The sequence below is a fragment of the Eriocheir sinensis genome, chromosome 16 (assembly GCF_024679095.1).
Source record: "Eriocheir sinensis breed Jianghai 21 chromosome 16, ASM2467909v1, whole genome shotgun sequence".
Classification (NCBI taxonomy): domain Eukaryota; kingdom Metazoa; phylum Arthropoda; class Malacostraca; order Decapoda; family Varunidae; genus Eriocheir; species Eriocheir sinensis.
In genome coordinates, this window is record NC_066524.1 from 11,084,614 (window position 1) to 11,106,525 (window position 21,912).

Genomic DNA, 21,912 nt, shown 5'->3' on the forward strand with positions numbered 1-21,912 from the left:
TTCCCTTCCCTTCCCTTCCCTTCCCTTCCCTTCTTATCCTCTCCTTTTCCTTTTCCATCCTTTTCCTCCCATTCCCTATCCTTCCCTTCCCTTCCCTTCCTTTCCCTTCCCTTCCCTTCCCTTCCCTTCCTATCCTTCCCTTCCCTTCCCTTCTCTTCCCTTTTCTTCCCTTCCCTTCCCTTCCCTTTCCCTTCTCTTCACTTCTTTTCCCTTCCTTTCCTTTCCTTTTCCTCCCATTCCCTATCCTTCCCTTCCCTTCCCTGCCCTTCTTTACCCTTCCCATTTCTTCTCTTTCCTTCCCTCCCCACTCCTTCCCTTCCCTTTCCTTCCCTTCCCTCTCCTTCCCTCTCCAAGATTTTATTACCAACCTCATCTCAATTTCTCCTTCTCGATCACCCCTTCCTTTCCTCTTTTTTCCCTCCCTTCTCTCCCCTTCCTTCCTTTCCCTTCCCTTCCTCTTATTCTCTCCCTTCTCTTTTCTTCCCTTCCCTCATTTTCTCCTCCCTTCCCTTCCTCTTTTTCCATCCCTCCCTTCCCCTTCCCTTTTCGTCCCTTTCCTCCCCTTTCTATTTTTTTCCTTTCCATTTTCTTCCATTCCCTTCTCATCTCTTCTTTTCCCTTCCCTTTCTTTCCCTTCCATTTTCCTCTCTCCCTTCCCCTTCCTTTTTTCCTTCCTTTCCCTCTCCTTCATTTTTTCCTTCCCTTCCCTCCCTTCCCTCTCCCTTCCCTTCCCTCCCCTTCCTTTTTTTCCTTCCCTTTCCTCCCTTTCCTGTTTTCCTCCCTCCCTCTCCCTTCCCTTCCCTCCCTCTCTGCTCCACATTTCATAACTTCCCTCCTACATACCTCCATTCCCTCCCTTTGACCTCCCTTTACATGTTATCTTCTCCTCCCCTCCCTTCCCTCCCTCCTCCCCTTCCTCCCTTCCCTCCCTGCCTCCCTCCATTCATCGTTCCTTCTCTCCCTTCAGACCTCCCTCGGTGTCTATCTTTCTCTCTCTATCTCTTTTACCTCCCTTTTTTTTCTGCCACACCCTCCCCTTCCCTCCCTTCTCTTCTCTCCCTTCTTTTCTCTCCCTTCCCATTCTTATTTCTCTGCTTTCCCTCCCTCTCTCTCTCTCTTCTCCCTTCTCTTTGGTTATTTCCCATTTCTGTCTTCTTTCTTTTCCTTCCTTCCTTCCTTCCTTCCTTCCTTCATAACTTATTTCTTTCATTCCCTCCTTCCTTTTTGTCCTTCTCTACTTCCTTCCATTCCTATATTCCTTCCTTCATTAGTTCCTTCCTTTCTTCCTTCCTTCCTTCTTTCCTTCCTTCCTAACTTATTTATTTCCTTCCTTCCTTCATTTTTCCTTCTCTACTTCCTTCCTTCCTTCCTTCCTTCCTCTCTTCCTCCCTTCCTTCCTTCCTTCCTTCTTTTCTTCCTCCCTTCCTTCCTTCCTTCCTCTCTCCCCTTCACTATTCTCCATATTCTCTCTCTCTCTCTTCCACTCTCCCCGTCTATCATACTTTCATAATCCCTCTCCCCCTCCTCTCCCTCTCTCTCCCTCCTCCCTCCCTTCCTTCCTTCCTCCTCCCTCCATTCTCTCTCTGTACGTTTATGTAAATTTGTAACCTTTCAAAAATGTAAAGAAATATTTTGCTATCGATTACATAAGAGACAAGTCCATATAAGAGAGAGAGAGAGAGAGAGAGAGAGAGAGAGAGAGAGAGAGAGAGAGAGAGAAAGTTGGGTGTGTATAAATTCGTTTTTGCTCTCCTTTCTCTCTCTCTCTCTCTCTCTCTCTCTCTCTCTCTCTCTCTCTCTCTCTCTCTCTCTCTCTCTCTCTCTCTCTCTCTCTCTCTCTCTCTCTCTCTCTCGTCTGTGTTTGCTTTGCTTTCGTTTGTTCAAGTTTGCGTGTGTGTGTGTGTGTGTGTGTGTGTGTGTGTGTGTGTGTGTGTGTGTGTTTGTGTGTGTGTGTGTGTGTGTGTGTGTCCTTAAAATACCGGTTCATTGACCTTCGTATTACTGTCCTACTCTCTCTCTCTCTCTCTCTCTCTCTATGTTAACCTTGCACTCAGATTTGGAGAGAGAGAGAGAGAGAGAGAGAGAGAGAGAGAGAGAGAGAGAGAGAGAGAAATGTCTCAGATTATGTTTATGCATCCTGATCTCACCATACACACACACACACACACACACACACACAGAACACGTACATAACCGGTTAGGGAATGGAGGTTAGTAGGGCTCCGTGACCGTGTGTGTGTGTGTGCGCGCGCGTGTGTGTGTGTGTGTGTGTGTGTGTGTGTGTGTGTGTGTTGTCGGGCATATTGCAACTATCATCACTACTACTACTACTACTACTACTACTACTACTACTACTACTACTACTACTACTACTACTACTACTACTACTACTACTACTACTACTACTATTATTATTATTATTACTACTACTACTACTACTACTACTACTACTTTCATCACTACTATAATAACAATAAGAAGAAAACAACATCAACAACAATACAACTTCCTTCACCTTCCTTCCTTCCTTCATTCATTCCTCTCCTCCTTCATTATGTCACTCATCTCCTTGTCTTAATCCTCCTCATTCATCTCCTTTTCAACACTCCACTTCCTATTTCCGCATCACGATCCTCCTCCTCCTCCTCCTCCTCCTCCTCCCCATTTCTCCTACTCATTCCTCATCCTCTCCTTCTTTACCTACATGACCTCGCTCCCAAAGGTCACGCTCCGCTAGGTCACTCAGTATGTGGTTAAAACGAGCAAGGTCACATGGGTGGGGCCGGGCGGGCTGGCTACACTTGCTGCTTATTTGGGTCATGTATTGATTCAGGTCAGCCCATGTACTTACCTTGACCTTGCTTGGAATTAGTAGAGAAGGCTGAGGACAGAGAATGGAGGCGAGGAGGTCAGGCGAGGATTTGGAAACGCGTGGAGGAAGTGAGATTGAATGAACAGAAAGGAGAGAAAAAGGTGGAGATTTGAGAAGGAACAGAGGAAGAGAGAAGGATTGGAGGGCGTGAAGGAAAAGCAAAAAGCGGAGATATGATTCAGATGGAGGAAGGAAGAATGGAAGGAGAGAAAGAGGAAAGTAAAGAACCTGGAATATGATTAAACTGGAAGAAGGAAGAATGAAAGGAGAGAGAGGAGGAAAAGAAAGATGCAGGGAAATGAGAATGAATGGAGAGAGGAAGAATGGAAAGGCAGTAGTAATAGTAGTAGTAGTAGTAGTAGTAGTAGTAGTAGTAGTAGTAGCAGCAGTAGTAGTAGTAGTAGTAGTAGTAGTAGCAGTAGTAGTAGTAGTTAGTTGGGTCACATTTCACCAAACTTATCGCCATCTACAAAAAAGAAAGGAAAAAATGAAGGAGCAAGAAATAATAGAAGGGAAGAGACATATATGGAAAGGAAGGATAGATGGAAAGGAGAAAGAAAAAAGAACAACGAGACAGGAAGAACAAGACGGCAGGAAAGGAAAGGAAAGAAGGACAGGAAATAAGAGAAGGGAACTCCATCCTATACCTAACCTCTTCTTGGATGTGTTTATCGTATTGGCATTCACCACATGACTGCCGCGCCTCTTCCACTCATCCACCACCCTATTAGTAAACCAGTTCTCGCCTCTGTCCTGGCTGAATCTGAATTGCTCTAAAATAAGCCCATTGCTGCTTGTCCTGGCCCGGCTTCCTTACCACCAATCCCTTATTAACATCACCCTTAGTAAATCCCTTCATCCATTTATAAACTCCAATTAAGTCTCCTCGCACCCTTCGCCTTTCTAGACAATGCAAATTAAAACTCATAAGCGTCTCCGTATACGGCAAGTTCCTTAACCCTTGAATTATTTTGTCATCTCCCTACCGTGCTGATATCCATTATGTAGGAAGGAGACCAGAAGTGAGCTGCATAATCTAAATGAGGTCTATTTAAGGATGATTATAACTTGAGGGTGACTTTGGCGCTTCCTGACGCTCCTTGCTGTATCCTGCTTGCTTGCTTTTTGGTTCAGCGGATGATGGAGCGAAGAGGAAGGAAGAGTGGACAGAGAGAAAGAAGGAAAGTAAACAGGGATATGAGAATGAATGAAGAGAAGTAGGAGAGGTGAGGGAAGTGAACGGAAGAAGGAAGGATGGATGGAGAGATAGGAGGAAAGGAGAGAGATAGAGAGGAAGAATTGGATGGAGGAAGAAATGGAGGAGAAAGGAAGAAAATAGAGAAACAGGGGCGTGGGAAGGAAGAATGTGAAGGAGGGAAGGATGAAAGATGTAGAAACAGGGATATGGGAAGGAATGGAAAGAGAAGGGAAGAATGGGAAGAGAGGGAGGAAGAAAATATAGAAACAAGAATAAATGAATGGAAGATAGAAGAAGGGAGACTGGAATGAAGCGAGAATAGAAGAAGAAAGAACGGCCACAAAGCCAGGAAGAATAAAAAGAGAAAGAAAATAATAAACAACGATAGGGAAAGGAATAGAGGGAAGAAGGGGAAGAGGAAAGAGGAGGAGAGCAAACAGATAAATAAATAAGAAAGATAAGAAGGAAGAATGGGTAGAGAGAAAGGAAGAGAACATTGACACAGGAACATGGGAATAAATGCAATAAGAATCAAAGAAGACGAAGTAACAAAAAAAAGACGTATGAGAAAGAGTGAAAGAAAGATAGAAATGGGAAAAGGAAGGATGGAAGGATAAAGAAATCACAGGACGGAAGCACAAGAAGGAAAGAAAGGAAGGAAACGAAGGACAGGGGAGGATAAGAGAAGGGAAGTCCAGCCCATAAGAAGGAGAGCACACCAAGACTCCCGCGAAGGATGCAAAGGATACGGAAGGATTAAACTCGGGCTGAAGTGTTTGCTTGAGTCTGTTTGTTCTCTTGAGTGGAAGGGCGAGGCCGTGGTGGTGGTGGTTTCGGTGTGGTGGTGGTGTGGTGGTGGTGGTGGTGGTGGAGATGGTGGTTGTACTTAGTGTAAAAAATGTTATTAAAAAGTAGAAGGAAAAATATTGTACCGAGAAGTGTGTGTGTGTGTGTGTGTGTGTGTGTGTGTGTGTGTGTGTGTGTGTGTGTGTGTGTGTGCGTGTGCGGTCAGTAGAAACGTGGAAGGTGTGTAAATGAGGCCAGGTGAGAGAGAGAGAGAGAGAGAGAGAGAGAGAGAGAGAGAGAGAGAGAGAGAGAGAGAGAGAGAGAGAGAGAGAGAGAGAGAGAGAGAGAGAGAGAGAGAGAGAGAGAGAGAGAGAGAGAGAGAGAGAAGGAAATAAAAACAATGCTCTTTCAAAATCACGGATGTACACTTTTCCTCCTTTTTTTCTCTTCCTCCTCCTCCTCCTCCTCCTCCTCCTCCTCTTCCTCTATTGCTGCATCTTCTCTCTCAATAATACGATGAAAAAAAAAACTTCGAATTAACCAGAACAGAAGAAGAACAAGGAGAGAGAAAAAAGGAAAAAAGTAGGAAATACAGAAGGGAAAATACGTGAGGGATTTTCAGAATGATGATGTTACACTTTTTTCCCTTTCTTTCTTTTTTCTTACCATTCACTTCTTTTTCTCTCTTTTTCTTCTTTCGTCGCATCCTCCTCCTTTAATTTCACGGTTTGAGGAGCAGAAGGACGAGTTGACAAAGGAGGAGGAGGAGGAGGAGGAGGAGGAGGAGGAGGAGGTGTAGGTGGTGAAAGAGGAGGAAGAGGCGACAAAAGAGACCGAGGAGGAGGAGGAGGAGCAAAGAAAAAAAAGAAAGACAAAATGAAAAAAAGAAGACAAATAAGAAAGGAATGCAGAAGAGGAGGAGGAGGAGGAGGAGGAGGAGGAATAGGAATGTATACTAATGAGTGAAAAAAGAAGTAGAAATAGTAGTAGTAATAGTAGTAGTACTGTAGTAGTAGTAGTAGTAGTAGTAGTAGTAGTAGTAGTAGTAGTAGTAGTAGTAGTAGTAGTAGTAGTAGTAGTAACAGAAGCAGCAAGAGGAGGAGGAGGAGGAGGAGGAGGGCAAGAGGAGGAGGGCAAGAGGAGGAGGAGGAGGAGGAGGAGGCGGTGGATATGTTTTCTAAAGGCAGAATGACCACCAGTTGTAAAAGGAGGCGGTTCCTTATACGACCCTGAGGAAGGTCACACACACACACACACACACACACACACACACACACACACACACACACACACACACATAGTCCCCCCTTGGTGTCTTGGAGGGCACTGAGCCACGCCTTACCCCGCCGTCCCCGACACCTTACATTATATATCAGCCTTTTTTTTTTTTTAGTCTCTCTCTCTCTCTCTCATTATTTATTTGTAAGCTCGATTGAGACATAGAGTTCAAGTTTCTCTTTCGACCATCACCACCACCACCACCACCACCACCTCTGCCACTACCATCATCACCGCCACCACCACCACCTCTACCATCACCACCACCACCACCACCACCACCACCTCTACCACCACCACCACCACCACCTCTACCACTAACATCATCATCACCACCACCACCACCACCACCACCACCATCACTACCATCATCACCACCACCATCACTACCACCTCCACAAGACCAGGACCAGTCAATCAGTCAACCAGTCACTCGATCGCGCGCACACACACACACACACACACACACACACACACACACACACACACACACACACACACACACACACAGAGAGAGAGAGAGAGAGAGAGAGAGAGAGAGAGAGAGAGAGAGAGAGAGAGAGAGAGAGAGAGAGAGAGAGAGAGAGAGAGAGAGAGAGAGTTTTTTTTACTTTTTATGGTCGTATGGTGTAATCACTGTAATGTGTTTGTTTGTTCTCCTGTTTGTTTCAAGTTAATGAGTTGATGGTCTCGATTTCCTTTTTTTTTTTACTTTTAGGTCCGTAAGTTTTTTGTGTTTTTTTGTTTTACGTTTTTTTTATTTGTTTATTGTTTGGTTAGAGGACCTTGTATTTGGACGTGTTGTTTATATTTCTTCCTCTTCCTTCTTCTTCTTCTTCTTCTTCTTCTTCTTCTTCTTTTTCCTCTTCGTCTTATTCTTTTTCATCCTTTTTTATCATCATCATCTTCTTTTTCTTCTTCTTCTTCTTCTTCTTCTTCTTCTTCTCCTTCCTCTTTTTCTTCTTCTTCTTCTTCTTCTTCTTCTTCTTCTTCTTCTTCTTCTTCTTCTTCTTCTTCTTCTTCTTCTTCTTCTTCTTCTTCTTCTTCTTCTCCTTCCTCTTTTTCTTCTTCTTCTTCTTCTTCTTCTCCTTCATCATCATCATCTTCTCCGTCTTCTTTTCTTCTTCTTTTTTATTCTTTTTATTCTTCTCCTTTTTCTTCTTCTTCTTCTTCTTTATTTTCTAGTTTTTGTTTTTCTTTCTCATCTCAAATTCTATTCAATCAAATTTTTCTTCAACTCCATTTTATTCATCACCATTTTCCTTCACTACCCATTCATTCAAGGTCGTGTGTAATCATTTTCAGCCTTTTCTGCACCCTAACTTATTCATATTATTCATTCATTTCATTCCCTTTGCTTTCTATCTTATATTCTTCATTTATTTAATTCAAACTTTATATTTTTTTTCTCTACTCTTTCTTATTTTCTCCACATCTTTCATTTTTTCCTCCTTCCTCTTCCCTTCCCTTCCCTTATCTTTCCTTCCCTTCTCTTTCTCTCCTTTCCTTTCTTTTCCTTTCCTTTTTTCATTCCCTTCCCTTCCTTTCTTTTCCTTTCCTTCCCTCGTTCATTCCTGCTTCCCTATTTCGTATCCTATTTTCCTATTTCGTTTTTTATTTAATTCCTTGTTTCCCTATTTCATTCCCTCTAGTTTATTCACTTTATCTATTTCATTCTCCCATTTCCTTATTTCATTCCCTCTTTCCCCATTTCATCAGCTACTTCATTGCCTGTTTCCTATCACATTCTCTACTCCGTTTTTCATTCACATTCTTCATTCATTTCATTCAACACAACAGCAGCATTTTTTCATCATCACCACCACCACCACCATCACCACCACCACCATGACGCTCCCCCCTATATCTTCACCGCCCCCCTCCGCCTATCACTACCCAAGGCCTCTCTCTTACTTATCGCTGTCCCGGAGCTAAAGAAGAAACACAACAATGCATAGTTAGACATAGTTACACACTTACCATTTGCCTCCCCCGCGTTTTTCTCCCTCTGTTGTTGATCCTAATTGACGCTCAAGAACGAAGGAAAAAAAATGGTCGTAAAGAAGAATGATTAGCGAGGGAACACGGTAACAAGTAGAGGGATGGAGGGATGCTGAGAGAAGGAGGAAGAAAGAGAGAAAGAGGAAGGAGAGATAGAGAGAGAGAAAGGAGGGATAGGAGTGTGGGAGGGCAGTAAAAGTAGGGGAAGGTTGAAATGGAGAGGAAGGGAAGGAAAAAGGAGGCAAGAAGAAGGTAGAATAATGCATGAGAGAGAAAGGGGAGGAATAATTAAATGGAGGAGAGGGAGAGGGAGGAAGAGAGAAAGAGAAAGGTTGAAAGAAAAAAGCAAGAAACGCAGAAAGAGAGGAAGGGAAGGAGAGAAGGAAGAGAGGGAAGGAGGAAGGAAAAGCGGAGGAAAAGATGAGGAGAGTAGGAAGAAAGAGAGAAAAGAGGAAGAAAAGGGTGAAGGGAGAAGGAAGAAAGGGAGGAAGAAAGAAAGAAAGGATGAGGGAAGAGAATGAGTAAGCGAGAGATAGAAGGTAAGAGAGAAGAAGAAAAGAAGAAAGGGATAAGGGAGAGAGAAAGGGAGAAAATCTGAAAGAGTGAGGAATAGAAGAGAAATAGAAGAAAGGGAGAGAAAAAAGATAGGAGGGAGAAAGGGAGGGAGGGAGAAAAGATAGCCGTGAGGGAGGAAGGGAGAGAGAGGAGAGGAGAGGAGAGTCTAGCGAAGTCCTCAAATCCGTAGTAACCAACTGAACCGCTTTACCCAACCCCGCATAACACCACCGTAAACTCTATTGACGCCGCCAACACAACAAACTAAGGAGAAGCGAGGACGAGGCTAATGTTCTGGCGTTGCGAAAGGCGGCGGTGGCGTGTAAATAAAGACTGCAGGAACACATTGACATAAAGGTCGGAGGAAGAACTGGCGGAAGAGGAAGAAAAGAATGTTGTGTTGGATGAAAGAACTGAAGAATGTGAGATAATGAGAAGAACGGACGCTGGGGATGGAAGAAAAATGTTGTGTTGGATGAAAGAACTGAAGAATGTGAGATAATGAGAAGAACGGACGCTGGGATTGGAAGAAAAATGTTGTGTTGGATGAAAGAGCTGAAGAATGTGAGGGAGACGGTTTGAAAGAAATGAAGAATGTGAGACAATGAGAAGAACTGACGCTGGGGATGGAAGAAAAAATGTTGTGTTGGATGAAAGAACTGAAGAATGTGAGGGAGATGGCTTGAAAGAAATGAAGAATGCGAGACAACGAGAGATAGAAAAGTGAGATAAACTGTACGGAATGAAATGAATGAAGAATGGGAGTGAGATAGATAGCAAAAAAATAAGATGAATGAAGAGCATAAGTTAGGTAAAGTGGAAGGGAGATGGCTTGAAAGAAATGAAGAATCTGAGACAATGAGAGATAGAAAAATGAGATAAACTGTACGGAATGAAATGAAGGAAGAATGGGAGTGAGATAGACAGAAAAAAAAAAAAAAAAAAGATGAATGAAGAGCGTAAGTTCGGTAAAGTGGAAGGGAGATGGCTTGAAAGAAATGAAGAATGCGAGACAACGAGAGATAGAAAAGTGAGATAAACTGTACGGAATGAAATGAAGGAAGAATGGGAGTGAGATAGATAGCAAAAAATAAGATGAATGAAGAGCGAAAGTTAGGTAAAGTGGAAGGGAGATGGCTTGAAAGAAATGAAGAATCTGAGACAATGAGAGATAGAAAAATGAGATAAACTGTACGGAATGAAATGAAGGAAGAATGGGAGTGAGATAGATAGCAAAAAATAAGATGAATGAAGAGCATAAGTTAGGTAAAGTGGAAGGGAGATGGCTTGAAAGAAATGAAGAATCTGAGACAATGAGAGATAGAAAAATGAGATAAACTGTACGGAATGAAATGAAGGAAGAATGGGAGTGAGATAGATAGCAAAAAATAAGATGAATGAAGAGCATAAGTTAGGTAAAGTGGAAGGGAGATGGCTTGAAAGAAATGAAGAATCTGAGACAACGAGAGATAGAAAAATGAGATAAACTGTACGGAATGAAATGAAGGAAGAATGGGAGTGAGATAGATAGCAAAAAATAAGATGAATGAAGAGCATAAGTTAGGTAAAGTGGAAGGGAGATGGCTTGAAAGAAATGAAGAATCTGAGACAACGAGAGATAGAAAAATGAGATAAACTGTACGGAATGAAATGAAGGAAGAATGGGAGTGAGATAGATAGCAAAAAAATAAGATGAATGAAGAACGTAATTAGGTAAAGTGGAAGGAATGAAATGATTGAAGAAGGTGATGATATAAAGATTGGGAGGAAGAATTAGCAATGTGAATGAAAAAAAAAAGTATTGAATGAAAAGAATGAAGAATATGAGACAGTGAGTTCCAGATTTTAATTACCTCCTGACTTTCTTGGGCAGAGGCGGGGGTGGGGTGGGGGGGACTTAGATATATTCGACGCCAGATTGCATAGGGAATTTGACCTAGATTTCCATAGCATTTTAAGATGATATTAAAGGTATATTCATTTAAGATTTGTATATGTTTTGCCAGTTTGCATAGGGAATTTAACATAGATTTCCATAGCATTTTAAGATGATATTAAAGGCATATTCATTTAAGATTTGTATATGTTTTGCCAGTTTGCATAGGGAATTTAACATAGATTTCCATAGCATTTTAAGATAATATTAAAGGCATATTCATTTAAGATTTGTATATGTTTTGCCAGTTTGCATAGGGAATTTGACATAGATTTCCATAGCATTTTTAGATAATATTAAAGGCATATTCATTTAAGATTTGTATATGTTTTGGCATTATGAAGCTATTTATATCACGTTGTAAGATAAAACCCACATTACGTAAGAGATTATTCTGTAAGTGTGAGCTACTTTCGACGCCAGTTTGCATAGGGAATTTAACATAGATTTCCATAGCATTTTAAGATGATATTAAAGGCATATTCATTTAAGATTTGTATATGTTTTGGCATTATGAAGCTATTTATATCACGTTGTAAGATAAAACCCACATTACGTAAGAGATTATTCTGTAAGTGTGAGCAATATAGCAAAGACCTGTTACATCCATCATATTGTTCTTCTCTGGTGCAAATATATCAAGAAGAAAAGTTATTGGAGGTGAAGTATTTGGAATTTAAAGAGTTAGTAGTGAATGACATGTAGTGAGGAACAGCTTGGAATACAGCGAAAGCGAAGACCATTTTAAAGCTGCCGTTGTTTTATATGAGTTACCAATGAACAACATCTATTAGTGAAGAACTTGGAGTACAACGAAAAGGAAAAAGTTCAGAATCTGCCATTGTTTTTTGAGTTGGTAATGACGGACATATATCTTAATGAAGGAGAGCTTGGAAGATAACGGAGGACTGACATATCTTAGTGACTTAATAACTGTTCAATGATTGTTAAGACTGAAAACAGGCCGGACAAAGACTGTACTGAGTTAACTGTAGCTCCTCCCGTATTGCAAAAGAATACTTATAATAGAGGGACATAAATAAATGCAAGGAAAGTGAATTGACATGAACCTGATATGGAAGTGTTAACATGTGGTAAGACTCTATATTGCTTGAACTTCCTGGGTCTTGGGAGAGAGAGAGAGAGAGAGAGAGAGAGAGAGAGAGAGAGAGAGAGAGAGAGAGAGAATGAATGAAAAAAAAAATCGATTCTAGGAAGTCAATCTGCCGTTCATCTCTAGGTTAATGCGAAACAGACGCTCAATTGATTCCTATTTTTGCCGCCGACGTAAAGATTCGTAATTGTATCCTTACAGAGAAGTTACGCTGAGTTCAAGGGATGGAGGTCAAGCGAGCGACCATCTGCGGCTTATCAAAAGAGATGTTCGTTTGATTATATTTCTTCCTTCGGGTTAAACTGGAGAAAGAGAATTACTACAGAAGAAAAAGGAGAAGAAAGGAAGAAAGGAGAGAGAGAGAGAGAGAGAGAGAGAGAGAGAGAGAGAAAGAGAAGTAACACAGAAGAAAGGAAGAAAAAGAAAGAAAGGAGAGAGAGAAAAACAACACAAGAAAGAGTATAAGAAGAAAAAGAAGAAAGGAAGAGAGAGGGAAAAACAACACAAGAAAAAATATAAGAAGAAAAAGGAGAAGAAAGGAGAGAAAGAAAAATAACAGAAGAACAACTAAATGAAGAAAAAAAAGAAGATGGGGGAAGAAAAAGGAAGAAAGGAGGGAGAGAGAGAGAGAAATAACACAAAATAAAAAGAAGGAGAATTAAGTAAGAAAAGAGAGAGAGAGAGAGAGACGTATCGTGGCAGTTACTGTATAATTTTAATGATCTCTTTTGATATCCTAATGATAGTTTTACACGACCTCTGCATCACGAGCCAAAACAAACCACCTCTGCAAACCTGGCTAGTTTTCTCTGTGGCCTTGGAAAATAGTCAAAATAGGAGCCCAATACGTTTAATAGTATGGAATAGTCTATGTAGGAAAGCCAAGCGAGCGACCTCCTAAAGCTTGTCAAATTATAAGACGCTCATTTGACTATTTTTTTCTTCATTTTTTAGTCAAGCGAGCGTCCTCCTAAAGCTTGTCAGATTAAAAGACGTTCATTTGACTGTATTTTTTTCTTCATTTTTTAGTCAAGCGAGCGAGCGCCTAAAGCTTGTCAAATTAAAAGACGTTCATTTGACTATTTTTTTCTTCATGTTTAGTCAAGCGAGCGTCCTCCTAAAGCTTGTCAGATTAAAAGACGTTCATTTGACTGTATTTTTTTCTTCACTTTTTAGTCAAGCGAGCGTCCTCCTAAAGCTTGTCAGATTAAAAGACGTTCATTTGACTGTATTTTTTTCTTCACTTTTTAGTCAAGCGAGCGTCCTCCTAAAGCTTGTCAAATTAAAAGACGTTCATTTGACTATTTTTTTTCTTTCTTCATGTTTAGTCAAGCGAGCGACCTCCTAAAGCTTGTCAAATTATAAGACGTTCATTTGACTATTTTTTTCTTCATTTTTTAGTCAAGCGAGCGTCCTCCTAAAGCTTGTCAGATTAAAAGACGTTCATTTGACTGTATTTTTCCTTCATATTTTAGTCAAGCGAGCGTCCTCCTAAAGCTTGTCAAATTAAAAGACGTTCATTTGACTATTTTTTTTTCTTCATTTTTTAGTCAAGCGAGCGACCTCCTAAAGTTTGTCAGATTAAAAGACGTTCATTTGACTGTATTTTTTCTTCACTTTTTAGTCAAGCGAGCGTCCTCCTTAAGCTTGTCAGATTAAAAGACGTTCATTTGACTGTATTTTTTCTTCATGTTTAGTCAAGCGAGCGTCCTCCTTAAGCTTGTCAGATTAAAAGACGTTCATTTGACTGTATTTTTTCTTCACTTTTTAGTCAAGCGAGCGTCCTCCTAAAGCTTGTCAAATTAAAAGACGTTCATTTGACTATTTTTTTTTCTTCATGTTTAGTCAAGCGAGCGTCCTCCTAAAGCTTGTCAGATTAAAAGACGTTCATTTGACTGTATTTTTTCCTTCATTTTTAGTCAAGCGAGCGACCTCCTAAAGCTTGTCAAATTAAAAGACGTTCATTTGACTGTATTTTTTCCTTCATTTTTAGTCAAGCGAGCGAGCGTTTGGTAATAATGATGATGATAATGATAATAAGGATGAAGGGTGAATCAGGTGAGAGAGAGAGAGAGAGTGTGTCCTGTAAAGAAAGTCTCTCTCTCTCTCTCTCTCTCTCTCTTTCTTTACGTGACATTTTATTTCCCCTTTCACTTTTTTTCAAGGATTATACATTTTTCCTCCTCCTCTTTCTCCTCTTCCTCCTCCTCCTTCTCCTCTTCCTCCTCCTCCTTCTCTTCCTCCTCCTCCTCTTCCTCCTCCTCATTCTCCGCCTTTTTACCCTCTTCCTCCTTGTCCTAAAGTTTTCTCTTTGTCCTCATCTTCCTGTTTTTCTCTTTTTCTTCCTCCTCCTCCTCCTCCTTCAAAATTATTTAACAAATTAGACCTATTAAAACCTATTAAAAAGTTACCACACGTCTAGACTCAGAAAAGTCATCTATGCCACTATACTATCCCAGTGGGCCTCCTGGTCGGCCCAAGGCTTCGGCAGGTGGGGCCTGATGGTCGGCCAGCCCAGCGTTCTGGCGCAGTTCAGCACCTGAGTGGCGCCATCTTGCATTGGCTTGGCTCATGCCGGAACTTCGCTCGTTCTTTGATTCCTTGGCTTCCCTCCTAGAGTCCGGGGTGATGGGTGAGTCTTACTTCAGGAGCATGGGGTTTAAAGCCCCACTCGGCGGGTGACTGAAAAATCGAGTGGTAGCGTGAGATTCGAACCGCGTCGTCCATCACGGCGCATGTGGTGGGTCAGTACGCTCATCACGGCCACCGCGCCAACAATGAGGCTTTCTATATAATATAATACTGTGAAGGCTTTCTTTGTTAATATATGCTATAAATGTCTGGATATCATGTGTTTGAAAGTTCCTTAAACTCAACCATACCTATTGGTAATTCTATTTTTTTCATTTGAAATATAAGATAAGAAATGTAACAACACACATGCATCGAAACACTCCCCACAGATGCGACACTCTTGAACAATTTGTTCCGTAGAAGTGCCACCGTTCCATGGGACGTGTTCCTCTGCACGGTGATTTTAGTCAGCTGGCGAGCCCTTCCTCGCAGTGTGTTTGTGTCATTGTTATCACCAATCAGCGACAGTTACTGTTCAGCAGGTATTGAGAAATGCACCCGAAATGTACGTCAACTGTACGTCGCTGAACATTTGAGTTTGATCACGACTCTGTGTACTCTCCCGGTGCTCACAAAACATCGCCATCACTCGGCTTGGCGCCTCTCTTGACACGACGTCTGCTGCGGGAGTTGGTGCCTGGATGTGTCTGTCCCTCGTAGAAATGCCTTGTTTCGTATCTGGGCGAGACGTGGCTGCTGGAGTTGTGCTGGCGGTGCTGTGAGTGGCGGCTGTTGGCGTAGTTGTGTGCAGCATTCCGGCCACTGTTTTGCTGGAAGGAGTCGTTGCTCCGCTGTGTCGGCCTCCCGAGGTGCCGAGGTGTGCCACGCAGCGAGTTAGAGGCGGATCTAACGGGCTGGTAGTGAAGCCTCGGGGTAAAGTTTGGAGACTGAGTGACTTGGAGCGGCGCGGCGTATCTGAAGTAGTCGTGGCCACGGTACAGCTCACGTTCCTTAACAGACAATGAACTCCTTCAAGAAACGCATTGATCACCACTCTGCTGCATCGGGAGTGAACTGAATGTATCCAAGAGTAGGTACACAAGTGCTTTAGTCCTTCCCGCAAGCCACTCCTGTGGCTGACGGATTGATTAAATCACTGAAAACAGGCAGCCTTGTAATGAGCCAACAGACTTTATGCTGCCTGCTAGTCCATGTTTCCATGTTTCCTCCTCCTCCTCCTCTTCTTTAAACGTAACATAACTGACTGACTGAGGGATCAACAAGACTTTTAACGTTGACTGAACTGACCAATCACAGCACAGGACTGACAGACGAGAGCCAATCAGAACACAGGACGGACGAGAGCCAATCAGAACACAGGACGGACGAGAGCCAATCAGAACACAGGACTTGGAGACGCACAACCAGTCACAACGCAGGACTTAGAGACGACCAGCCAATCACAATGGTACTCATTCTTCCCTCTGGACATGGCGGTGAGTGACTGGATGGCTTGCTGTTGTTGTTGTTGTTGTTGTTATTGTTGTTGTTGTTATTAGATTATTATTGTTGTTATTGTTATTGTTGTTTTCTCTTAAGTTTGTGGTTGCTTTCTTTCTTTGTTTTCTTTCATTCCTTCTTTATATCTTTCTTTTCAGCCTTCTTTCTTTTATTTTTTTCTTCACTCTTTCTTTCTCTTCTATAATTTCTTTCTTCTTTCTATTTTCTTCTCTTTTCTTTCCTCTCCTTCTCTTTTCCTTCCTTTTTTCTTTCTCTCTTTCACACACACACACACACACACACACACACACACACACACACACACACACACACACACACACACACACCTTTCCCCTCTCCCCTCCCTTCTCCTCCTCTCACCCTCTCCTCTCTCCCCTCTCATCTCTCACCCCTCTCCCCTCTCCCCCCTCTCCCTTCTCCCCTCTCCCCCTCCCTTCTCTTCCCTCCCTTGTCTCCCCTCTCCCCTCTCTCTCCCCTCTCCCTTCTCCCCTCTCCCCCTCCCTTCTCTTCCCTCCCTTCCCCCTCCCTTCTCTCCCCTCTCACTCCTCACCCACTCTCCTCTCTCCCCTCTCATCTCTCACCCCTCTCCCCTCTCACCCCTCTCCCTTCTCCCCTCTCCCCCTCCCTTCTCTCCCCTCTCTCTCCTCACCCACTCTCCTCTCTCCCCTCTCATCTCTCACCCCTCTCCCCTCTCTCCCCTCTCCCTTCTCCCCTCTCCCCCTCCCTTCTCTTCCCTCCCTTGTCTCCCCTCTCCCCTCTCCCCTCTCTCTCTCCCCTCTCCCTCTCTCCTTCCCTCCTCTCCCTCTCTCACCCCTCTCCCCTCTCACCCCTCTCCCCCTCCCTTCTCTCCCCTCTCACTTCTCACCCACTCTCCTCTTTCCCCTCTCACCCCACTCCCCTCTCACTCCCCTCTCACTCCTCTTTCCTCTCTCACACCAATCTCTCTCCCCTCACCGTCGCTCACTCTCCCCTTCTCCCCTCTCCCCAGGCTACATCCCGTTCGTTGAGGTGCCGTGCGAGAGGTTCCTTGGCGAGCTCATTCAGTGGATCGTTACGACCAGCCTCTCGTCCATAGTTTGTCCCCTCGTACCCTGGCTCTGTTGTCCCTTTGAGGTGAGGCCCTGGACGTGTTGGTGTGTGCTCTGGCGTGAGGAGGATTAGGAAAAAGAGAGGATTGTTTAGATGTGTGTGTGGACAGATTATAAGCTTTTGTTTGTGCCCAGGTTATATGATTTGCTTTTTAAGTGAATTTGAGGAGACGCGTGTTTAGAAATGTTTGTAAAAAGAGAGAGAGGATCGAATAGAAGAGAGAGTTGAGAGAGTGAGGGTTTTGGGGGTGTATATAAGAGAAAAGTTGAGCAGTGTTAGTGGACAGATTATAAGCTTATGTTTGTGCTCAGGTTATAAGATTTGTTTTTTTAAGTGAATTTGAGGAGACGCGTGTTTAAAAAGAGAGGATCGTTCTTTTTTTTTACAGCAAGAGAGAGGATCAATAAAAGAGGCACAATTGCTCAGAGTGAGGTTTGAGGTCTACAAAGAAGGCTTGGAAAGAGGGGCTTAGGGTTTAGATGTGTTTGTGGACAGATTATAAGATTATGTTTGTGCTCAGGTTATAAGATTTATTTTTTTAAGTGAATTTGAGGAGACGCGTGTTTAGAAATGTTTGCAAGGAGAGAGAGAAGATCGTATTGAAGAGAGAGTTGAGAGAGTGAGGGTTTTGGGGGTGTATATAAGAGAGAAGTTCAGCAGTGTTAGTGGACTGATTATGAGCTTATGTTTGATTTATAAGTGAATTTGAGGAGACGCGTGTTTAGAAATGTTTGCAAAGAGAGAGAGAGAGGATCGATAGAAGAGAGAGTTGTGAGAGTGAGGGTTTAGGGGGTGTATAAAAGAGAGAAGTTCAGCAGTGTTAGTGGACAGATTATGAGCTTATGTTTGTTTTATAAGTGAATTTGAGGAGACGCGTGTTTAGAAATGTTTGCAAAGAGAGAGAGGATCGATAGAAGAGAGTTGAGAGAGTGAGGATTTCGTGTGTGTACAAAAGAGAGAAGTTAATCAGTGTTAGTGGACAGATTATGAGCTTATGTTTGTGCCTCAGTTATTAATTTAGGCTTGATCATGGAGGTAGAATTGGTGGAGTCGACACGGCCCGCTAATCCCATTCATTGAGGTGAAGCCGACGAACTGTTAAATTTACGGCCAAAAGATGGGGGTGGGCGAGCCTGGCCGAGCCCATTAAAACCAGATAGCAGCGGGGATCATGTTTCTTTAATGGCCCCTCTAAGCGAGAAAAATGAGAAAAAAATCACCTCTCTCTCTCTCTCTCTCTCTCTCTCTCTCTCTCTCTCTCTCTCTCTCTCTCTCTCTCTCTCTCTCTCTCTCTCTCTCTCTCTCTCTCTCTCTCTCTCTCTCTCTCTCTCTCTCTCTCTCTCTCTCTCTCTCTCTCTCTCTCTCTCTCTCTCTCTCTCTCTCTCTCTCTCTCTCTCTCTCTCTCTCTCTCTCTCTCTCTCTCTCTCTCTCTCTCTCTCTCTCTCTCTCTCTCTCTCTCTCTCTCTCTCTCTCTCTCTCTCTCTCTCTCTCCCCTTTCCCTCCTTACAGACACACACCTCCCTCTCCTCCCTCTCTCTCTCTCCTCTCCCTCCTCCTCTCTCTCCCCTCCCTCCTCTCCCTCTCCCCTCTCCCTCCTCTCTCCTCCCATCTCTCTCCCCTCTCCCTCCTCTCTCCGCTCATCTCTCTCCCCTCTCCCTCTCCCCTCTCCCTCCTCTCTCCTCTCATCTCTCTCCCCTCTCCCTCTCCCCTCTCCCTCCTCTCTCCTCCCATCTCTCTCCCCTCTCTCTCCCCTCTCCCTTCCCCCTGTCTTATCTCCACCACTGTTACTCGTCAGCCATTTATCATCAGCAGGTATTATCAGGGCGGCAGACGGGTGAGTGAGGGAGTGAGTAAGTAAGCAGACAAGAAAGTAAAGGAGAAAAAAGCAGTACAAACCGTCCTTAACATAAATATCAGCCAGAGGTCAGCAGGTAAAGGCTCCGCAAGAAACACCTCAGCATTGCAACAAATATCCAGGAGTCCGCGAGCGCTTATTATCGCAGTCCCCCTTTCAAATAGCCGGGTTGTCTCTTAAATACCAGTGACCGTACTTAATGTTAGACTAAGAATGCGATGAAGAATGAAGGGAGAAAAGGTGCTGGGTATAAGGGAGAGAAGGAGAGGGAGGGGCAAGAAGCGTGTATCATGGAACAGACAAAGAGTGAAGATGGTCTGATGTCGGTTAAGGATTTTTTATGGGCTTGGGCTCGTCAGATCATACGTGGAGCTGATAACAGACGGACGACCAAGGCAACAGTGGCGACCCAAGCAATGTAAACGTCAGGGCAGAAGAGGACCAGGTGGAGAGATTAGATTAGAACCTTTGCCGGGGCAGGATGGAGTACACTAACACCAGACAGAGGACCAGGTGGAGAGGTGGAATTAGAACCTTTGCCGGGGCAGGATGGAGTGCACTAACACCAGACAGAGGACCAGGTGGAGTTGGAATTAGAACCTTTGCCGGGGCAGGATGGAGTACACTAACACCAGACAGAGGACCAGGTGGAGAGGTGGAATTAGAACCTTTGCCGGGGCAGGATGGAGTACACTAACACCAGACAGAGGACCAGGTGGAGAGGTGGAATTAGAACCTTTGCCGGGGCAGGATGGAGTACACTAACACCAGACAGAGGACCAGGTGGAGGGATGGAATTAGAACCTTTGCCGGGGCAGGGTGGAGTACACTAACACCAGACAGAGGACCAGGTGGAAGGTGGAATTAGAACCTTTGCCGGGGCAGGATGGGAGACAGAGGACCAGGTGGAGAGGTGGAATTAGAACCTTTGCCGGGGCAGGATGGAGTACACTAACACCAGACAGAGGACCAGGTGGAGAGGTGGAATTAGAACCTTTGCCGGGGCAGGATGGAGTACACTAACACCAGACAGAGGACCAGGTGGAGAGGTGGAATTAGAACCTTTGCCGGGGCAGGATGGAGTATACTAACACCAGACAGAGGACCAGGTGGAGAGGTGGAATTAGAACCTTTGCCGGGGCAGGATGGAGTACACTAACACCAGACAGAGGACCAGGTGGAGAGGTGAAATTAGAACCTTTTGGGGGACGAGATGGTGTACACTAACATCAGACAGAGAGGTGAAGGACGTTGGGAAAGGCCTTTGTCATGCAGTGTATTACAAATTATGACACTAAAGAAACTTGTGGTATACTGTGCTACAAAAAGAGGACTGTTGAACAAAATGACTCCACAATAATGTTATAAAAAAATGAGTTAAAAGAATTCGCGGTCTCATCTTTAGCAGAATAAGAGAGAGAGAGAGAGAGAGAAAATTATGTGTGTTTTTGTCAAAGTCAGGGATGAGAGAGAAGAGACACGTACATTAACTGTCGGAACTAATTAGAAAATGAAGATGGAGATGTTTGTTGTGTGCTTGCAATTAGAGAGAAATATATTGACAAAAAAAAAAGAATAAGGTCCAGAAAGGTGATATTTTCAGACTGAGGATTAGTGACCTTGGAGGAAGAGGAGGAGGAGGAGGAGGAGGAGGAGGAGGAGGAGAGGTAAACAGAGGCAAAAAAAAGACCCTGACAGCTGGCATTAGAGAGAACAGGAGACTTAATAAGCAGTACAACACCACTATCATCACCACCACCACCATCACCACCACCACCACCACCACCACCATCACCACCGATACCATACTCTCCCCCCATCCCCCCCTCTCCTCTGTGTGTGTGTGTGTGTGTGTGTGTGTGTGTGTGTGTGTGTGTGTGTGTGTGTGTGTGTGACCCCATGACATTTACTCCTGATTAAGCTGACCCATGATATTCACGAGGAAGGGGAGGGGGGGGAGGGGGGAGTGGAGGGGGGGGGGAGGGGGGGAGAGGGAAGGAAAGGGAGAGACATAAATTCGGGGCTAAATATTTGGACCGAAAAACCGACCATTCATCTCCTCCTCCTCCTCCTCCTCCTCCTCCTCCTCCTCCTCCTCCTCCTCCTCCTCCTCCTCCTCCTCCTCCTCCTCCATCGTAAGTCATGTCGTGATTTATATAATTTTACGTTGTTATTTTTTTCTTTTTTTGTGTTTTCTGGTTTTATTTATTTCCTATTTTATTTTTGTTATTTCTTGTCTATTTTCCTCTCTTCGTTTCTTCTCCCTGTCTTCCTTCTTTCCTGTCTCTTCCTTTTTTTCCTTTTTTCCTCTCCCCTTCTTCCTCTTCTCCTGTTCCCTTCTTCTTCTCCTTTCATCCTCTCTCCTTCTTCCTCCTCTGTTTCCTTCTCCTTTCCCTTCCTCCTCTCCCCTTGTTTCTCTTTTCTTGTTCCCTTCTTCTTCTCCCTTCATCCTCTCTCCTTCTTCCTCCTCTGTTTCCTTCTCCTTTCCCTTCTTCCTCTCCCCTTGTTTCTCTTTTCTTGTTCCCTTCTTCTTCTCCCTTCATCCTCTCTCCTTCTTCCTCCTCTGTTTCCTTCTCCTTTCCCTTCTTCCTCTCCCCTTGTTTCTCTTTTCTTGTTCCCTTCTTCTTCTCCCTTCATCCTCTCTCCTTCTTCCATCTCTGTTTCCTTCTCCTTTTCCCTTCCTCCTCTCCCCCTCTTCCTCTTCTCCTGTTCCCTTCTTCTTCTCCCTTCATCCTCTCTCCTTCTTCCATCTCTGTTTCCTTCTCCTTTTCCCTTCCTCCTCTCCCCTTCTTCCTCTTCTCCTGTTCCCTTCTTCTTCTCCCTTCATCCTCTCTCCTTCTTCCTCCTCTTCTATTCCCTTCTCCTTTTCCCTTCCTCCTCTCCCCTTCTTCCTCTTCTCCTGTTCCCTTCTTCTTCTCCTTTCATCCTCTCTCCTTCTTCCTCCTCTGTTTCCTTCTCCTTTTCCCTTCATCCTTTCTCCTTCTTCCTCTTCTCCTGTTCCCTTCTTCTCCCTTCATCCTCTATCCATCTTCCTCCTCTGTTTCCTTCTCCTTTTCCCTTCCTCCTCTCCCCTTCTTCCTCTTCTCCTGTTCCCTTCTTCTTCTCCCTTCATCCTCTCTCCTTCTTCCTCCTC

At 43.8% G+C, this 21,912-nt stretch overlaps 1 protein-coding gene across 10 annotated transcripts in view; it reads left to right on the top strand.

The window, feature by feature from the left end:
• The window catches only part of LOC126999284 (uncharacterized), a 54,209-nt gene that overhangs the window by 10,632 nt on the left and 21,665 nt on the right, over positions 1 to 21,912 (top strand). For 8 of the 10 annotated variants that reach the window (XR_007753205.1, XR_007753206.1, XR_007753207.1 and 5 more), the window contains exons 2-3: positions 15,632 to 15,810; positions 16,824 to 16,948. The exons of 1 other annotated variant lie outside the window; for it this stretch is intronic. Coding sequence is in view for 1 of the 9 variants with exons in the window: in XM_050861691.1 (XP_050717648.1) it covers positions 15,780 to 15,810; positions 16,824 to 16,948 (156 nt within the window). In the remaining 8 variants the exon portion in view is untranslated. The remainder of the gene's footprint in view (positions 1 to 15,631; positions 15,811 to 16,823; positions 16,949 to 21,912) is intronic. One more of the 10 variants, XM_050861692.1, reaches the window with a different exon arrangement.